At 41.5% G+C, this 19,759-nt stretch overlaps 1 protein-coding gene across 1 annotated transcript in view; it reads left to right on the forward strand.

Moving 5' to 3' along the window:
- The window catches only part of neb (nebulin), a 58,091-nt gene extending 38,681 nt beyond the window's left edge, over positions 1-19,410 (forward strand). The window contains exons 105-137 of the mRNA XM_022740122.1: positions 37-141; positions 1,571-1,672; positions 1,784-1,891; positions 1,983-2,087; positions 2,189-2,293; positions 2,400-2,504; positions 2,600-2,704; positions 2,815-2,925; positions 3,030-3,140; positions 3,286-3,387; positions 3,483-3,587; positions 4,136-4,225; positions 6,151-6,264; positions 6,505-6,609; positions 7,256-7,360; positions 8,151-8,255; positions 9,085-9,195; positions 9,958-10,068; positions 10,917-11,030; positions 11,134-11,238; positions 11,338-11,442; positions 11,847-11,951; positions 12,442-12,534; positions 12,890-12,982; positions 14,569-14,661; positions 15,105-15,197; positions 15,985-16,077; positions 16,588-16,695; positions 17,221-17,407; positions 17,516-17,608; positions 17,934-18,074; positions 18,185-18,288; positions 18,744-19,410. Coding sequence (XP_022595843.1) covers positions 37-141; positions 1,571-1,672; positions 1,784-1,891; positions 1,983-2,087; positions 2,189-2,293; positions 2,400-2,504; positions 2,600-2,704; positions 2,815-2,925; positions 3,030-3,140; positions 3,286-3,387; positions 3,483-3,587; positions 4,136-4,225; positions 6,151-6,264; positions 6,505-6,609; positions 7,256-7,360; positions 8,151-8,255; positions 9,085-9,195; positions 9,958-10,068; positions 10,917-11,030; positions 11,134-11,238; positions 11,338-11,442; positions 11,847-11,951; positions 12,442-12,534; positions 12,890-12,982; positions 14,569-14,661; positions 15,105-15,197; positions 15,985-16,077; positions 16,588-16,695; positions 17,221-17,407; positions 17,516-17,608; positions 17,934-18,074; positions 18,185-18,288; positions 18,744-18,917 — 3,606 coding nt within the window. The 3' untranslated portion in view covers positions 18,918-19,410. The remainder of the gene's footprint in view (positions 1-36; positions 142-1,570; positions 1,673-1,783; positions 1,892-1,982; positions 2,088-2,188; positions 2,294-2,399; positions 2,505-2,599; positions 2,705-2,814; positions 2,926-3,029; positions 3,141-3,285; positions 3,388-3,482; positions 3,588-4,135; positions 4,226-6,150; positions 6,265-6,504; positions 6,610-7,255; positions 7,361-8,150; positions 8,256-9,084; positions 9,196-9,957; positions 10,069-10,916; positions 11,031-11,133; positions 11,239-11,337; positions 11,443-11,846; positions 11,952-12,441; positions 12,535-12,889; positions 12,983-14,568; positions 14,662-15,104; positions 15,198-15,984; positions 16,078-16,587; positions 16,696-17,220; positions 17,408-17,515; positions 17,609-17,933; positions 18,075-18,184; positions 18,289-18,743) is intronic.
- The last annotated feature ends 349 nt before the right edge of the window (positions 19,411-19,759 follow it).

The raw sequence follows: 19,759 nt of genomic DNA on the forward strand, positions 1-19,759 counted from the left end.
TGGCATGCTGTGTGTGTATGTTGTGTGTGTGGACAGGTAAAGTATAAATCCAGAGCAAAGGATCTGCTAAAGAGTGGCTGCAATGAGCTACTCCGGCCTGACATCCTCACAGCCCTTTACCAGTCCACTATGGGCAGTAAGGTAAACAGCCACAGAGCGATGAACCATGGTACCTCTGATCCCTGTCCACAAACAGACAGAAAATAAGCTCTGCGTAGTTTTAAGACTCACAGTCATATATGAAAGTCACCAGTTAGTTCGGTTCAGTTCAGACAACTTCATTTATTCATTTATCCCCCATGAGCAATTCACCTGTAGCTTCACCAGTCCATACATTCAGTCTCAACAGACAACCAACCGCGTATAGTTAAAATATCAGAGGAAACACATTAAAAGACACAGGACAAGTTGCAATAAGTAAAACAATAAATAAAAGCAGTAAATAGGAAACATATCTTATGAATTACTCTAAAATAACAGTTACTTTGTTCCTCCTTGCTGTTTCTGGACAGGGTCTTCCTTCCCTCCATTCATCTCACTCTAACTCCTAAAGGGGTTTTAACTTCCACACGTTCCACCTTTGTCTTTCATGCTTTAATCCCTCCATCACCTAATCACTTCTCTTCATGTCCCATTGATCACCAAACCGTTAACTCATCTTAAAATGCAGTGCAATGGTTGCCCAACAGCAGGCAGACATATCTAGAGTCAGAAATGACAGCAGATTAAAGCACAGACAAGAATATAATTTATCTATACGTCACCTGTTATACAGTTAGACAGTTGTTAGATAGTTGTTAAAGTCTTAAGGGTAGATTTTAGATCCTATGTGTTTTTGTTTGTAGATTAAGTGGCTCCCACTTATCTACACAATGACATTTCTGATACTATTAAACTGCCACCTTCTCCTGATTAAACCTCGTCTTTATTGAAGTCACTCTATATGTCAGCCTCAGACTCAGTGAGCATTAGCCAAAGATGGACTGCTGGTCACCATGAACTACGTGGGCACTGCAGACTGTCATGACTGAATGGTGGTAACACGTGTCCTTGTCTTCATTTTCATCTGGAAAATAACTTTTGTGTTTGTGCATGTTTCATAAAGCATGTTTTTATAAACATATGCATGACACCACTTCACTCATTACATATACTGTATTATTATTTGATAGGTAACATAGTATTAAAATAGAGAGTTAACTGTTTTTTGGGGGGTTTTTTTTGCTTTTATAGAACAGTAAATCAAAAACAAAAGAATAATTTGTTTTTTACTCCTAAGATTTATTATGTAACAACAGTGACTGATTGAAGTCAAACAATGCCTTAATCTGAATTGACTCAATGTCTCAGCGTCAGATCAGTTTTGTTCTGACTTTTCAGCGTTTCATAAATTCATTCACCCCATTTCTGAATTAGTTTTTGTCTGTAGCTCCACAAGTTAGAAGCAAGACTAGTTAGTCTGCTAGTCACTAGTCAGAAGACACGTGAATAAAATCAAATGATCACAGCAGCAAATCGATTATAAATGATACTGACTTTCTTGTGTTTATGTGTTGTCCTCCTCCATCAGTGGAGGTACAGGGAGCAGTATGAACGTGCCAAGGACAAGTTCACCTCCATTCTGGAGACTCCTGAGTATGAGGCTCACAAACGCAGCAAGAAGATCAGTGACGTAAGTTTTGTTTTGTTCGTGTAAGCAGTTTTTTTTTGTCAAAAAAAAAACTACAATGTCTTCATTTATTTTGGTATTGCCCCTGACTGTACGGTGATTATTACTCCTCAGATCATCTACAGGATGGAGTACAACAAGACCAAGGCTAAGGGATACACCTTGCCTTACGACACACCATACCAACAGCACATGAAGAAGGTCAAGGAGATCACCAGCACTGTAAGTCCCGCTCAGACTGGCTGCACTAAAATATGAAAACACATTTATATGTGTGGTGTTTTTCTGATGGTGTTTTTCACGCGTCTTCCAGCTGAAGTACAAAGAGGTGTACGAGAAGAGCAAGGCTCAGATCAACATGGATCCTGAGGCCCGTGAGATCCGCGCCGCAAAGGAGGCCTACAAGAACATCAGCAACGTAAGTGTCTTTACATTTCTGTTTATTATTGGTTTAAGTTGAACTCAAAATACCTGAAAATACTCATACAATATGATTTTCTTTTTTCTTTTCATTTGTAGCTTGACTACAGGAAAAAGTATGAAGCCACCAAGAACAAATGGGTCTGGACAACTGACAGACCCGATTTTCTCAATGCTGCCAAGAACTCCTTGCAGCAGAGTGATGTGAGTTGTTGCTTCTTCTCTATGTGTGTGATTTTAATTTCAGTTTTCATTTTTAACAACATGGAAGAGTGTTTTTCTAATTTTTCTCCCGTTGTTTCACCCACAGGTTGAGTACAAGTATGACAAAGAGATGCTGAAGGGCTGCGTGATCCCTGTTGTTGATGATAAGTTGACCATCCTGTGCAAGAGAAATGCTGAGATGGCCAGTGATGTAAGTTGAAACGTAGCTCCAGATCTCAATCAAGGCTACTTCAGAATGTATTGTTTAACATGTAAACTAATAATTTATTAATTCCCGTTCTCCAGGTGAAATACAAACAGAAGTATGAGAAGGAGAAGGGCCACTACGTGCCCGTCCTGGACACTCCTCAAATCCTCCATGCCAAGGCTGTGCGAACTCTGGCATCGGAGGTAAAAACTGTTCAGTAGGAAACCTTCGTCAGGTTTAAAAGAAATGATGTATTAGACTGAAACAGTCTACAACAATATGTGTTGTATAAGTTCTTTATTCTCTTCCTCAGAGCAAATACAAGGAGGCCAGTAAGAAGGACATGCAGTCCGGCTCATTCACTACCCTGTCCGAGACCCGTGACACAGCCCACAGCAAGGAGGTCAACAAGCTCGTCAGCGGGGTACAACTTTGTCACATTTGTTCCACAAAAATCAGCTCAAGTCGTTTCATAATCCTCAGCTGTTTTTGTGCTGCTGGTCTTGACCTTCCGTCCTCTCTTCACAGAAAGTGTATAAAGCAAAGTTTGAGAAGGAGAAGGGCAAGTCAGTGTACAACCACATGATTGTTCCACCTGATGTTCAGCATGCCATTGACGTGGCCAAGACTCAGAGCAGCGTGAGTCATCGCCACAATTGTGCTAAAAATAACGTTTTATTGAATTTATTCACGGCAGGAAATCTTCATCAGGTTGAGATAGTTTCACCTTCTCTCTTATTTCTCTTTTGACTTTATTTCTCTGCTCTTCGGCCCAATGCCACAGGTCGCTTACAAGAAGGATGCCAAAGCCAACCTGCACTACACCACTGTGGCTGACCGTCCTGACATAAGGAAGGCTACCCAGGCTGCCAAACTTATTAGCGAGGTAACCGTCAAGTAGATGCAAAGAACTGTTTGTAGGTCAAAGGCTCACACCAGGTACGTGGTCCACTGATTCTTGTTTGGTCTTGTCTCCATCAGGTCGGCTACCGTAACAAGGCCCGTGAGGAGGCAAGCCGCGGGGGCTCTCTGGCCCACCGCCCAGACATCGCTCTGGCCACTGAGGTGTCCAAGCTGACCAGCCAGGTACACCAAACCAAATCAACCATCTGTCTCATGAAGCCCTGGGCCAGTCATGCAGTTTCCCCTCTGGTTCTCTACAGTCATCATCTCTTAGGAAACGTTTCCCTTATTTATTTTACATACATTGACCGCTGGGATCAGTCAGTGGAAGCCGTATTACACCAGCAAAGATCAGCTGCTTGAGTGCCATTGTCAGATCAGCTTCCATGAGCTAATATTTGCAGACTGGTATTGCTGTGGTAGACGCTTAACAGCAGTCCTTTAGGGCTAACGTTAGAACTAGCAGCTCTTCCATAGTGCTTCTCTGCCATCCTGCATTACAATCCATGTCTTAATCTGCCACTGTGACTCCATGAAAGTAGATTTACATGTTTAACTGCTCATATCATTGTACATGTCCCAACCCCCCCCCATCCTTACACCTGTCCTCCTACACTGCTCCTCTTCCTTCATCCTTCAATACTTTACTCCTCATCTCTTTCCTCTCCTCTCTCCTTCCATGATTTCCTAGCTTGTGTGTTCTCATCCCTCCATCTCACTGCGCTTTGTAGGTGGAGGCCAAGCCCTCCCTCCATGGAGCTGCTTCCTATGATACCCCCATGATGCGCCACATTAAGAAAATGAGTGCCGTGACTAGTGATGTAAGGAGGTTTTATGCCCTGAAACCGAAGGGCTGCTACTATCTGTGTGTCTCCTCTGTCCTTCTGTTCCCTTCGTATCCGTCTCTTGACTGACTGATTAGTTGATTTCTGATTTTACCACAGGGTTGATTGAGCCTTTGATACAAACCATAAGGACGTTTTATGAAAAGATTTGATTCAGCTTGTCAGATGTTATTATTTTCACTTTAGGATCGTGTGCAGCCTCTGCTCTTTTGTTTCCCTGACAAGCTCTGGCTCACTGCTAAGCATAGACAAGCATTGCATTGCTGCATTAGCTGCATTGGTTCCACTTCTGCATGCTACTGAATCTTTTTTTTATCTATGTTGTTTAACATTTTTATAATTTTCCCACTTTTCTCCCGTTTCACTCACCCAGTCATTGTGTCTGTCTCTTAATGTGAAAATTGGAAGGATTTTCTGTGTTTCTTCCTTTTTGATCTGAACACTGGAAGACAGTGTAGGCTTTCTGAAATGTTGGTACAAGCTTAAAAATGTGTTAAAGGTGCAGATTCATGCATGATTAATTTTAGACTTGCCTGTTTTTCACTCAGACAGTAGATAAGGATATTGCTCTGTCTCACCTTCTCTCTAAAGGTGGTTGATCTGCCGATTGAAAGAACAATCCAGACTGAAACACAACCACAATCACACCGCCTTACCTCTTCCATATATACTTTATTATATATGAAGTCCATGTTGTGTTTAATGTGGATCACAAAATGCTGTATATAACTCTGTTCACACTAAGCACCGAAATGCATCTTGGGTGGTCAGATCAGAAGCTGGTCTCTCTAAACAAATGTGTAAATGCATCTAATATACATCATGAACAGAACCGGATTAGATCACTGAAGACACTGGTCAGCTTTAAATATTACCAGAATTTGTAGTGTTAACATAAATGTGCAGAGAAATGCTTTCATAGTCAACTTTAACTTTAACAACTGTTAAGTAAAGTTTCTTTACAATGCCAGAAAAATAACAGCGACAATCACAGTTTAGCAGCAGTTGCTGACAGATTAAATCAAACAGGAGCAGCGAAGCAAAATCCAATCACAAACTGTCCGATGAGACTCACCGAGATGCATTTTAATGTCAAGTGTGAAGTTACAGTCCACCTTAGCTGAATCCATGCATAAACTGGTTCTATCTGGATGCACGACATTAGGTCTGAACAGCATCTGAGGGCGTCTCCACAGCTGACCGGTTTGGTTTTGACAGAGAAGATTGTAGGTTGCTTTATTAATAATGTGGTTTCTTATGATCGCTGCGAATCCTGCCAAGCAAACGGCAGCCGAAACCCAAGCAACCAATTCAAAACAAACACCCTGGTGCAGTTGGTTTACATTTGGAAAATAATACGACCTAACCACAGACACTTTTTTCCCCGCACGCCCGAATAACAAGTGACAAAAACTGTCCAATGATCTGTGTCATTTGTGATAAAGCAGTGGATTAAATTACAACAGTACTGGATTTTCTTCTCTAGCCTGGAACCAAAACACAGATGTGAACATGCTCTTTGAGACTTTGCCCTCTGGGACTAATTGTCACTATAATTGCTGAATGAGAATTTGAAATAAATTGATGCATGGAAAACTTTATGAGTTTTAGAAGATACACAGTTTGACTGCAGTTGTTTTTCTCGTATAACAAGGGATACAGACTAAAATGGAGTGTTATTATTGAGAAGCATGCAGTACACAGCATGTCCAAAGCTTTTACACAAAACTATAAGTAATCTGAGTTACTCATCCCTTTTTATACACTATAAAAAAAAAAGCATCATGTTGTCCTTTAAATGTTCCTAATGTGATGGCGTCATGTAAATCTTCCACTGGTTTTGGTCTCCCAGAAAAGTGACCACCTATACTAACTCTTTCATGCATATCCCACTCTGTTAGTTGAAGTACAAAGAGAAGTTTGACAAGGAGGTGAAAGGAAAGAGGCCACAATATGACCTGAAGGACAGTAAGATTTACAAGACGCTGAAGGAAGCCAACGTGCTGGCTAGTGAGGTGGGTACTCACACAAGCTGCATCATTCCACATAAAAGCATTATGTCAAATAACGAAGATGGCTTCATTCTGTCAGCAACAGACCGGGACACAGATTCAAGAGATAGTTTGGTGTTTGGGGACTTCTTTTTAGAATATATCTCCATACCTGCATCATACCACTTCATTAAGTCTTCAGTCTTCAGTCTACTGTCTACTATAAAATGTCAACTCGTAATCACAAATGATCTCCATCCGCAGGTGAAGTACAAGGGTGACTTGAAGAAGATCCACAAGCCTGTGACTGACATGGCCGAGTCTCTGTCCATGCAGCACAACCTGAGCACCAGCAAACTGTCCAGCAACGTAAGACACCGCCGGCCCTTAACCCTGTCACATCCTCACCCAGGAAGCTGCTGGGAGTCGGTTAGGTTTCAGTGCGCCCTCTGCGGTTCACTGAAATCTGTCTGAACTCAGTGTTTCCTTCCCACCCACCCCCCACCCCCCACCCCCACCCCCCCTACATCATACCACAGTAACATAACAACACACATGCTGCAGATTCATGGATTTATTCACTAAGCTCCATCATCCAAACATCCATTATTCTGTGACCTCATCTGGTAGTGATCCTTACCCACCCCTCTCACCTTTGACCCTCCCTTACTATCACCTTCTATAACCTCTACTTTTTCACTTTTTCAATTAAATTTTTTCCCTCCTGTATTTCCTACAAAACTACTCTTTTAATAATGATCACTTAACACAAACCTGTGTGCTTCTCCTCTGATTTTAGATCATTTTTCACACAATTTTTAACAACCATTTTTAATTTTCACATAATGTTTTGTGAGGATGTCATATATTTTTGACATTGCCGAGAGCTGTTTTCACAGTTATAAAGTCACTGTTTTTGTTTCTTTCATTAAATATCATGGGAGTAAACTCCCGACAGACGCTCTTTTTCTCGTTTGCTGTACTGAGCTGTCTTGACTGGGAATTCCCCCCGTAGTACTGCTACAAGAAGAAATTTGAGGAGAGTAAGGGTCACTACCATATGATTCCTGACACACCAGAGCAGCTCCATCTCAAGGAGGCCTCTGAACTTCAGAGCAACGTAAGTGCTACAGACACTGGGGCTCAACAAACACTGCACCTTCCCAAAAACACTGCTGTGGGTTTCAGGCGTTAACCGCCTTCTTGCTAAACAGATGTGTGTGCGATAGCTGCATCTCATATCATATCTTTATTTCCTGCACCTACATGAGGACGGTGTTGCATTCATTTGTTAAATATTTAAGTTGGGGGCGACATAACATACCGGTGGGTGGTAAATTAGCTTTGTTATAACAGTCCCTTCCAAATATAATAAGTAAATAGAGATTTCAAACAAAAAAGTCTGCAAATGAACAAAGGTTATTTCTCAACTAAAGAATTTACAGGCAGATTTTTTGTGTAGAAATATTAATTCACTCTTTAACTTACTATACTAGTATCTATCTATCACATTATGTAAACTGTTTTACCTTTGTGTAGTTTATGGTGTAGTGTTTGAGATTTTCTAATGTATTTTTCCTACGTTCCAGGCAGACACAGGTTTCCATTGATGCCCATACAATATAATATTTCAGTTATTAAACTACTGCAACATGCCTTTTGTGTAATCAGACAGTTGTGTAATCCATCACAGTTTATATTTTAATACATTATCATTATGAGTTGAATGCAGTCTTGCTGCTCGCTGTGATAGATTATGCAGCTCAAACACCTCGCACAGTTTTTGCATCTGCTTGCGTATCAAAGGGAAATGAATGAAAACCATCATCCAGTGTACCTGCATTATATATTTTTTCAAACTGTCTGTTGAAAACAGTTGACATTAAATTTAAAATGTGGGGCTGCTCCAGGTGAAATACAAGGAGAAGTATGAGAAGGAGAAGGGCAAGGCCATGCTGGACTTTGAGACACCCACATATGTGACTGCAAAGGAGGCCCAGCACATGCAGAGCCAGGTAAATACACCGTCTTTCACCTCTGTGTTTCCAAGTAGCTACAAATACAACACTGTCCATTACAGGCCTCTGTCCAATCGAAAGTCTCTTCAGTGCCTGCTTATATGTTAACCTGTATTGTATTGTACTGTATTGCCTCTTGGTATATATATTGATATGCTTCAGCTTGTTGGATGTCAAGCTATTGTTTATATTAGACTTACAGAATGTTTCTGAAGTTTGGAAAAACATTTTACAGTGCCTTTAATGCCAGTTTATTGAATTAAGAATGTGTTTTGGTGCTTTTTAGTTACAGGATCTTGTGACTTGTTACAATTTACATCTCGGGAAATTGTCACTCCCGCTGTTATTCCTTTTACCATTTTCCACTCCTCGCTAACTGTGCTTAAAGAAACTGGAAGAAGGCCGTGTAAAATGTGTAAAAATGAAACTTACCCAATGCCTTGTTTATTGTTCCCTAATACTGTGTATAATGTAAGTGCAGACTTCTTAATCTTCCTCTCATGATGATGACAAAGGTAAATTATGTTTGTCGCCGTCTGGATTATAGATTTATTTATTTTAACAGTGTTTAATTAAACTCATTTGATAAATCTGATTTGATTTGTTAAACTCCAGACTCCAAACGTGAGAGCTGCTTTCTCAGAATAAAGAAGTCCTGAACACTCACACGTGCACTCACATTAGAGACTGCAGCTACAGAAACAAGTGTCTTTTATAAGCAGAATGGTGTGAACCAGGATGAGGTACCTGCATTGTGAAACCGGCACTGCTTGCATGTGGTTATCTGAGCTCTGTCTGTCCCCTGTCTTATCTTTGCGGCCAATAGAAAGACTATAAGAAGGACTATGAGGAAAACATGAGGGGCAAGAACCTCTCAGGCTTGGAGGTCACCCCTGCCATGATACATGTCAGACACGCCACCAAAATAGCCAGTGAGGTAACGAAAGGATCATTTATCCCCGACGGCTTCCCCCTCTTTACCTCACCCATGCTTTATAATCAACTAAGACCACATCACAATCACAGTCCCTCTTTCTTTACACTACTTTTTTCTTTCTTTTGTCTTTTTTTAATCCAAAGAGTGTTTCCTTCCCTCGTGTAGGTCCATCCATGTAGTTTAGTTTTAATTCTTTTGCATGATTCACTGCACAGCCTTAAACTATTAATCCTGCAACACGTATCCACCCTACCCTTGTCTCTATCCATTGTGTGACTTGTTGTAAAGTAGTTAGTATTGTTTGTATTTGTACTTGTATCCACTGACATGTTGGATTCCTAATTTCACAGTCAACCCTTCATCTAGCAGATGACTACGAAACGGCTTCATGTTCAAACGTCCGCATGTTTGCATGTGATGATTTGAATGATGTTTTTAAGGTGAAATACTGAGTTGAATTGTCTTTCTATCTGATAAAATGTGGTTAACCTTGTCATTTATCAGGATTCTTGCCAAAGTCACCAATGTCTCCTTTCTCTGTGTGAAAATGTGACTGATAGGCACAACCTTAACTTTTTAAATAGTAATATAATACACCTAAAGTCTTTAGCTTCTCTTCTTTGGGGGGGGGGGACTTGGTGACTTTGAGCTCAAAGGGCGAGCAGCAGAGCTTGCCCTACCGTACTGTCTGTATGTATGCCTTGGCCTGGCCTGCCTGTGTGCCCTCGTCTGCAGTCTCTCTGTTCTTCTTCCGTCCTGTAGAAAGAGTACAGGAAGGATCTAGAAGAGGGAGTGAAGGGTAAAGGGCTAACTGTACTGGAGGAAACTCCGGAGCTTTTGAGAGCAAGGAATGCCACTCAAATCCTGTGTGAGGTACGACTGACCTGAGAGGTGATGGAGGTGGCATCACAATCTCATGCGAGTGACTTCCCACAATCCCGCTCGTGGTGCATCATCTGCTGAATCCTATCCCCTCTTAACTAAGCTTCATCAATACACTAAAAGGGCAACTGCTGGGCTTGGCTCTTACTCTTGTCCCTGCTTCATGACAGCACTAATTTCCCCATGATTTTCTCTTATATTTGTTCCTTTATGTCTGATAAATATTTCAAAAACCAACCTCAAATATTACTCAGAGCATGTCTTATTTTATTTTAATATATATATTAATATTATATTTTTTCAGAACTTTATTATCTGACTTTATAGTTCACATATTTACGGCTTATGCAACTGTGGTCTGTGGTCCAGCATCAAAGCTTTATACAAAAATCTTTATTTTTCCTTCATTTTAATTTTTAGTAATTGTTTTTGCCAAGATGTGCTCTGGGTGTTTTTGAGGCTGATTTTTGGACGATAAGATACAGAAGATGTAGATTATTATATGTTTTGATAAATAAACAGAAATAATAGAAAATTGAGAGAAAATGTTTTAAAATAACTAATTATGCTTTAACAGACTATCCTAAACTACTGCTGTTTTATTTTTCAGTTTTGAGTGGAGCTTCACACACAATCTGCTGTCCAATTACCACATTTGTTCCTTTAAAAAAATCCTAATTTCTTCTAACTTTCTTTATTCACCATTCCCCCAGGCCACATGGTTTTTGCAGCCCCTCCCCCTCCTCAGTATGAATGAGTAGAAGTCTTGTCATTTATAGTAATCTGCCAATCGTGTCTGCTTTTAGTGAGTAACGCTCTATCGCCTGCAACATTTACAGAGAGAGTATAAGAAAGCACTGGAGCAGGAGATTAAAGGCAAGGGAATGTTGGCTTTGGCTACAGACACCCCCGACTTCATGAGGGCCAGGAACGCTACCGACATCCTCAGTCAGGTCTGAATCATGTTGTCCTGTCCCTAGACACATGAAACCAGTAGCATTTACACCAGATACGAAGATCGGAATTTGCGCTGACTGACTTTTCTTTGCTCCGTAGACAAAGTACAAGCAGACCGCTGAGATGGACAGGGCCAGTTACACCTCTGTCATCGACACCCCAGACATCATCCATGCTCAGCAGATGAGGAACATTGTCAGCCAGGTAATGAAGTGATTTCTACACTCAAATGTCTCCTTCTAGACACTTTTCACAGTCTCTATTCTAATTTAAATTGCTGCTGATTGTGTTTGTGTCCAACAGAAAAAGTACAAAGAGGAGGCTGAGAAGACCATGTCTCACTACGTGCCAGTCCTGGACACTCCGGAGATGCAGAGAGTCCGTGAGAACCAGAAGAACTTCAGCACTGTAAGTAATAAATGTAAATGATGAATTACGCTGGGTCTTAACAGGGGCAGCGCATCTTTGACTGTTGTAGTCAGAGGTCAGAGATTCCTCCTGCGTCTGGTGGCTCTGTGTATGTCTCCATGTCCGCTGTAAAGTATTATCTACAATACTTTAAACTTCCGTACTGTCAGTAGATTGTCTTTTGTATGGTGTTCTTTAATGTAATTGAAGTGTTTGGTGTCAGTTTTACTCAGGTATATAAGTAGTATGTAAATAGCTTTCATGCTAATCCTTAGCAGACGCTAAGATAAACTTAAGTAGTTTCTCTGTTTTCTTGTCTTCGTTTCTTTTTTTTTTTCTTTTTTCTTTTTACCTCTGTGTCATTGTGAAACATTTTAACTGCACTTTTGTTTTTCTCTCTGTAGCTTCAATACCAGATTGACCTTAAAAACATTAAGGGCAAAGTGTCTACTGTAAAGGACACTCCTGAAATGCTCCGTGTTAAAGAGAATACAAAGAATTTCAGCTTGGTATCTACTCCATAATATTTTTTTTTGTTAACATTTTCTAATAACACTTCTTTCTTTCTTTTTTCTTTTTTTTTTACATTTTTACTTGAATTTTTATTTTAACTTTCTTTCCTCATCTTTAACAAACCCTGATATGCAGCCCTTATTTCTTTGGACCAAACAGATATTATTTAACCTTGTCAAATATGCCGCATTTTAATTCACGCAACTAACCCCTGACAGTTTGTTCTATAGTTGTTAGTGCAGAGCTTGTGTGTTGTTAAATACTTTGTTGCTGTGTATGTGTCCAGACTTTGTCCAGAAATGTAAATGTTGTTCTACATGTTTGTCTCATTTAATGTGTTTTTGTTGAAAAAAAAAAAAAAAAAAATTGCTCACTAGGTGCAGCACAGGTAAATCGAGTGTAATTTGGAAATGTAATCCAGCAACTAGTCCTGATTATCTAAGAGTTAACCATTGGTTGCTGCTTTCATTCCTCATCCATGTAAAGATTCACTACAAAGAGGATTTGGGAGGAGGAACAGCTTTACCCGAGACCCCTGACATGGAGAGAGTTAAACGCAACCAGCAGAACATAAGCACGGTACTCCACAGAGTGACCCTGCCCCCCTTCATCTCCTCCTCCGCCGGTCCTCCCTCCATATTCCCTCCTTATCTAGTGTCCACGAATATAACCAGAGCTGCCTTCACATGTAATCTCGTCAAAACCTCGTCCATTTTCTACTTTTTTTATTTTATTTTTTTTTACTAATTATAGGGTTTCACCTATCCCCCAAAACTCCATGTTTAAGTTTCTGAAAACAGATCATGCATATTTCAGTTTTATGTGTGTATGCTGTTGGTATGAATGGATGAACGTGTCTGTGTGTGCGGTACATACTGTGCTCTCTGTCTGTCCCTGTCTGACTCTGTCCCTGTGTAACTCATACAATGGGCAGATACAGTACAAGGATTCTGTGGGTCAAGGCACAGCCATACCAGATCTCCCCGAGGTGAAGCGGGTCCGAGAAACCCAGAAGAATATCAGCTTGGTAGAGGAACAGACCTGCAGTGATCCCTATCTTATTATCATTCCTCAAAATGACCTCTGACCTCTCCCACTTGTTTTTAAGTCTAGAAAACTTTACCTTCCATGATTTTATTACCAGTTTTCTCTCCCCCATCCCTAACTGAGTTTCACAAATCATTCCATTTACCAGTCTTGGTTGATGACTTGATGTTGGGAGTTTGAGGCGTCTCTAGGATTTTCCTCCCTCATGATAATTCATGTCATCTAAACCCAGAAGTAATAAACTAAATGACGTATCATCCATTTTGAAAACAGATCGTGTATATTTCACATCTGTACTTATTCCCAACGTATCCAACTACCACTGAAATAGATGAAAATCAGTATGAGCAATAACTTTTTACTGTCAGTTGTTGTAAAACATATGTTTTTTTGTTATGAATGGATGAACGTGTCTGTGTGTGCGGTACATACTGTGCTCTCTGTCTGTCCCTGTCTGACTCTGTCCCTGTGTAACTCATACAATGGGCAGATACAGTACAAGGATTCTGTGGGTCAAGGCACAGCCATACCAGATCTCCCCGAGGTGAAGCGGGTCCGAGAAACCCAGAAGAATATCAGCTTGGTAGAGGAACAGACCTGCAGTGATCCTCATTTTACCCCCCTTTATAATCAATCCTCAAAATGACCTCTGACCTCTCCCACTTATCTAAAAGTCCACCAAACTTTACTTTTCATGTTTTAATTACCAGTCTTCCCTCCATCATCCTAACTGAGTTTCATAAGTCACTCCTTTTTACCAGTCTTGGTTGATGACTTGTTGGGAGTTTGAGGCGTCTGTAGGATTTTCCTCCCTCATGATAATTCATGTCATCTAAACCCAGAAGTAATAAACTAAATGCCGTATCATCCATTTTGAAAACAGATCTAGCAGAACTTTACTTATTCCCAACAAACTCAACTACCACTGAAATATATGAAAATCCATATGAATAATACGTTTTTATTGTCAGCTGTTGTAAAGTGTGTGCTGTTGGTATGAATGGATGAACGTGTCTGTGTGTGCGGTACATACTGTGCTCTCTGTCTGTCCCTGTCTGACTCTGTCCCTGTGTAACTCATACAATGGGCAGATACAGTACAAGGATTCTGTGGGTCAAGGCACAGCCATACCAGATCTCCCCGAGGTGAAGCGGGTCCGAGAAACCCAGAAGAATATCAGCTTGGTAGAGGAACAGACCTGCAGTGATCCTCATTTTACCCCCCTTTATAATCAATCCTCAAAATGACCTCTGACCTCTCCCACTTATCTAAAAGTCCACCAAACTTTACCTTTCATGTTTGTAGCTCTGTTTTTCCTTCCGTCATCCTAACTCAGTTCCATAAATCATTCTTTTCTGCCAGCCTTTGGTTGATGACTTGATATTTAATTCACATTTCCACAAAAACATAAATCCCCCCCCATTAGTTTTCAATAATAGTCTGCATTACCCCACATTTCTTTTATTTTAATTGTTTTTCTTTTCCACATTTCCTTCCCTCCCGCACTAATCTGTCTTTGAATGTGTTACCGCCGTATTTGACTTTTTTATGCTGTCTCATTCAAAGCTTCAATACAAAGAAGGAGTGGGACAAGGCACGTCAGTATCAGAGACCCCAGAGATGGAGAGAGTTAAACGCAATCAGCAAAATATTAGCACGGTACTCCACAGAGTGACCCTGTATCCTCCTGTGCTGTACATCCATTTGCCTCTTTCCACGCCCGTCTACCTCACTCTTCATCTCCCTCAAACATCCTGTCATAACCATTCTCCTCAGCCTTCATCAGTCATTTAGATGTGTAGAAGTGTTAGTGTTTGTCACATCAAACCCACCATGCAGATATAACACCAACGAGCCCCGTGGGGTGAGCTAAACTCCACCGTGTCTCTAACATAACCTGCTTCTTCATTTCTCAGGAAAAAAAAAAAAACACAAAGTCTGTGTTTAATTCCATGTTTCATGTCTGCTGTGTTTTTTAGTGCCGTGCTGTGTCTCTTTTCTGTCTTCCTGCAATTGTCTCTGATTGACCTGCTCTTTAATTTTTTTTTTTTTTTTTTTTCCTCCACTTTATCTGCATGAAACCCAAACTGTGTGTTGGGTAGATAAAGTACAAGGACTCTTTAGGTCGAGCCACAGCTATACCGGACCTCCCTGAGGTGCAGCGGGTCAAACAAACCCAGAAGCACATCAGCTCGGTAGTGGACCGAAACCAAAACCACGTGTGCTCCTAACTGTTGAGAGTGGACAGTAGTGCCCATCAATAATGCCCCTCCATAAGCCTGTTTGCTACTTCCCCTCCCTTCTGCCATCATCTCATGCTCTCATCACCTCTTGCTCATCTACACCCGAGAAAACAAACTGCAGATTCTTGAGCTCCAGCCCCGCCATCATCTCCACCTTGACCCTAACTTAGCCTTAATTTCCATCCCCACATTTCTTTTTTTCCCCCCCTTTTGTTGTTTTACTCCTTCAAATCATCTTTAATCCTCAACCATCAACCCCTCGAGCCGAGTGAAACCCTCCTCTTTGGCCTGTGAATACAGTATTTTCTAACCCGCAGCCCAGCTTTCTTCACATAAAGCTCCTGTGTGCTGCTAAATTAATTTCTACTTCACAGCATATGAAAAGCTAAATCTCCTGCTGAAGCGTAAGGAGTGTGTTTATTTCAACGTTTGTGTCTACAACAGAGATCCTGGCTGTTTGACAGGAGCTGCCAGGATGATTCACTCTATAGGACCAATTTCTCAGACTCTTTTTAAATATATTACAAATGCAAAAAAGGAAAAGAAAAAAAGTGAAATGTGAAAGCTGAAAGCTGAAAGCAATTCCTTCTCTGAGATGAATTAATCTGAAAACTGTTCTCTCTGTATCTTCTCCCTAAGAGGTTAATCCAAGTCTATGAAACCAGTCCTATAGGTGTGTGGTCTGTGTATGGTTCAGTGTCTGACTGGCCCCTTGGGGCACTGTGCTTCTGTCCTGTAGGTGTTGTATAAAGACAGTTCAGCCAAGGGAACTCCTGTGGTGTTTACTCCAGAGATGGAGCGAGTCAAAAGGAACCAAGAAAACATTAGCTCGGTACCTGCAAGAACCACTGCAAGAACATATTCTCCCTGAGAAATGTTCTAGCTCAACCCCACGTTAACCCTTTCCTAACTGACTTGTCCCCTGGCTCCAGTTAATCGTATTAATTCTCCCCACTGCGCTCTCTTTTAAATGTGTTTAATACCAGCAGCTGTGGTGTGTCTGTGCACATCATCACCGCTAACCTCTCCTCTTGTTGAAACTACTCCACTCCATCTTGTCCCCCTGCCGTCCTCCCACTGAAGACTGGGACGCACTCCTGTTTCCTTTAATACGTCAACCTCTTAATAAAACTCTCCCTGCTAATTCATTCGTCTGAAAATCCCAGTAATGCCCCAGCAGCTGTGTGTGTGTCCTCTTACCATTCACTCTCTCTGCCACACCCTTTGTGCTGTGGATGCTAATGGCTACTGTCTGATGGATTCAGGTTTTCAAAGGCATTTCAGACGCTCACTGTGTGTTTTCCTCTGCTCCTTCCGCCGTCCCGTCCTCACTTTCCACCAGGTGCTGTACTCTGACAGTTTCCGCAAGCAGGTCCAGGGCAAGGCCGCCTTCGTCCTGGACACACCTGAGATGAGGCGCGTCAGGGAGACCCAGCGCATCATTTCTGGAGTGAGTATTTCTAGATGTTTGTCTAATTGTGTTTATGCACCTGAAGTATCATTTCTACTCCTCTACTTCCTAACTAGTTCTCTACTTAAAGGGCTGGCGTTGTTTTATATTGTTTCCTTTGGACCTTGTCTACACAGACAGCACTTGTTAATTGGATTTAATGGGAATTGTAAACAGTAAGAAAAAGATTGCACCATAACAATATATAACAATTTGGGTCTTTAATTTTTTTATCTTCATTCCTGTCAGCTGTAAGAATATTGTATATTTCAATAAAATACAATAAAGACAATAAAGTTAAACTGTGGGCTTGTGAACAAACTGCCTGGTCACTAGACGGCCTGTTTCTTGCCCCATCAGGCTTTGTTGAAGTGATGCTGCTGTTTTTCCAGATCTAAGAAATCACTTTGGTGAATACAATATATTTGTCCAATGTATTAAACTGGTGGAAGCAATGCCTGAAGCTACACACAACCTTTGTTAATCCTGACTGTCTTACTGTGATTGTGATTCGTGCCCGTCCAGGTGAGATACCATGAGGACTTTGAGAAAAGCAAGGGCAGCTTCACTCCCACCACCTCCGACCCCGTGACAGAACGCGTGAAGAAGAACACCCAGGACTTCAGCGACATCAGCTACCGTGGCATCCAGAGGCGTGTGGTGGAGATGGAGAGGAGACGTGCCGTCGAGCATGACCAGGAGACCGTCACTGGTACAGTTACAAGCTGATGCACGGTCACGACTTGAATGTGACGGTAAAACACAAGAAGCACAAACTGTTGCAGACTTAATACACAGTTATTTGACTCTGTTCCTTCAGATCTGCGCGTGTGGCGCACAAACCCCGGCTCTGTGTTTGACTACGACCCCGCTGAGGACAACATCCAGTCCAGGAGTCTGCACATGATGTCAGGTGAGATGAGAAGCTCGTAGATATCATTTAAGAAATGTTTCCGGTTGCTTTTTTTATGCAAAGCTGAAATCTGGCCTGTGGGTGGAGAATCAATATGCTTTTTATATATATATATATGATATATAAATAAATATGAATAAATTAATACAAATCTGACCTAGTTATTTTTTTGAGGAACAAGAATAAAGTTGATTATCCATAAGTTAAATTTATCCGATTTGTTCCAGCCACAAATACAATGATGTAAATGTTCCATCTGATAATATAACTGTGTTTTACATTTACAAGTCATTTCTTTGTCTTACCTCTGACGCTGTTCTGACAGTGCAAGCTCAGCGCCGCAGCAAGGAGCACTCCCGCTCCACCAGCGCTCTGAGCGGCATGGCTGATGAGAAGTCTGAGATGTCCCAGGACGCCGACCACCACATGTCCCTCTACAGCAACGGCTTCATGACCTCCTCCACTGGTAATGACTCAGCGTCAAAGATCAAACATCTACACATCCATATCATCAGTAAACTCCGATTAGACTGTGACTTGTCTGTGGGGTCTTATATTGTGTGTTTTCATTCTCAGGCTACCAGCACGCTAAGACTGTGGAGCTGCAGCAGAGGTCATCATCAGTGGCCACCCAGCAGACCACAGTTTCCTCCATCCCCTCACACCCCTCCACCACCGGAGTTAGTAGCACTTACTCACGTCACACACACTGCACAGGCCAGAAGGCAAAGCTAAGAGTTACATAACAGCTGAGCTCCAGTGGTTCAACCTCTGCAGTTCAAGCTAATGTTAAGTTGTTCTTTAAAGTTACATAACCACTCGAAGTGCATTTGTTTGGACAGCTTCCATCAGTGCATGAATACACTGGTGCTGTGGTGAGTATATAGACAGCAGGAAGGATCACGTCACCCAGTGAGGCTCATCATCAGTGGAGCTCAGTGGCACAGAGGAATAAGATATGTTTGGATAAAAGTAAAAACAATAATACTCTAGCAGGATCAATTCATTACTTTTCATGGGATTTGTTAACAATTACAAAAGTATATAGTATCACCAACCTTATCCTTTAAACCTTCGCTCTCCCTCCAGCCTTAAAACACACTGACTCTGACTGATCTTCCTTCACTCTCTGCAGAAAACTGTGCGTGCCATGTACGACTACTCTGCAGCCGACAACGATGAGGTGTCCTTCAAGGACGGCGATGTCATCGTTAACGTGCAGGCCATCGACGAGGGGTGGATGTACGGCACTGTGCAGCGCACCGGCAAGACCGGCATGCTGCCAGCCAACTACGTTGAAGCAATTTAAAGACAAAGCCCGCCCATCGTCCCTCGGGAGTGGGCGAGACACATCCACAGGGCAAACTGATCGGTCTTCCTGTGAATCACAACTTCTGTGGCTTCGTGCAATGTGTAGCTTTTAGTTCCTTGTAGCTCTGTGACTGTATTTGAAGTGTTGTAATTGTCGTTGGTAAGTCTGTTATCATTCATATGCTGCTGCCCCCGTTTCCTGTGGATGTGACATGAACATCGTGACCTGACACATATAAATATTTCAGATTATACATACTATGCCTACTATTTTACTATTTTAGATTGTTTAACTGTTCTAAGACGCTGTCTTGGAAAAGCAAGAGTCACTAACATACATCCTGGCCCATTATTTTGTAAATTTCACTAATATTTAATATATATAAAAACATTGTTTGTCCGAGTTGTACCGAGAGAATATTTTCTCATAAAAAAACAATGGGCTCAAGAAGTTCCTGTTGTGCCTTTAATGGAAGTTCTATGGAGAGAAAAAAGGAAATGATTAAAACAAAGAAACTTACAAGGAGTCAGTCACCATCTACCTCCTCCATGATTAAACCACTCCTGAAGAGTTGTATGAGACAAGCCTCAGTCTTCCCTCCTTTACACTGAAGGCTGGCCACTAGTAGAATGTGTGTTTTGTTTCTTCCGATTATTTAGGTCCTGGGGTAAGGTGCGTCCTCTACCTTTAATCAGTAGCTAATAAAGCACACCAAGCTCCTGCAGCACCCTGCCTCCTTCTCTTCATTCTCAGATACCTTTTGAAAATGCAGCTCTTTGTGTTTGTAGCTGATCTCTCTGTGCGTTCCTGCTCAGACACTCGGCCTCCGAGCGTCATAT

The sequence above is a fragment of the Seriola dumerili genome, unplaced genomic scaffold (genome assembly GCF_002260705.1).
Source record: "Seriola dumerili isolate Sdu_G_001 unplaced genomic scaffold, Sdu_1.0 BDQW01000052.1, whole genome shotgun sequence".
NCBI classification, from domain to species: domain Eukaryota; kingdom Metazoa; phylum Chordata; class Actinopteri; order Carangiformes; family Carangidae; genus Seriola; species Seriola dumerili.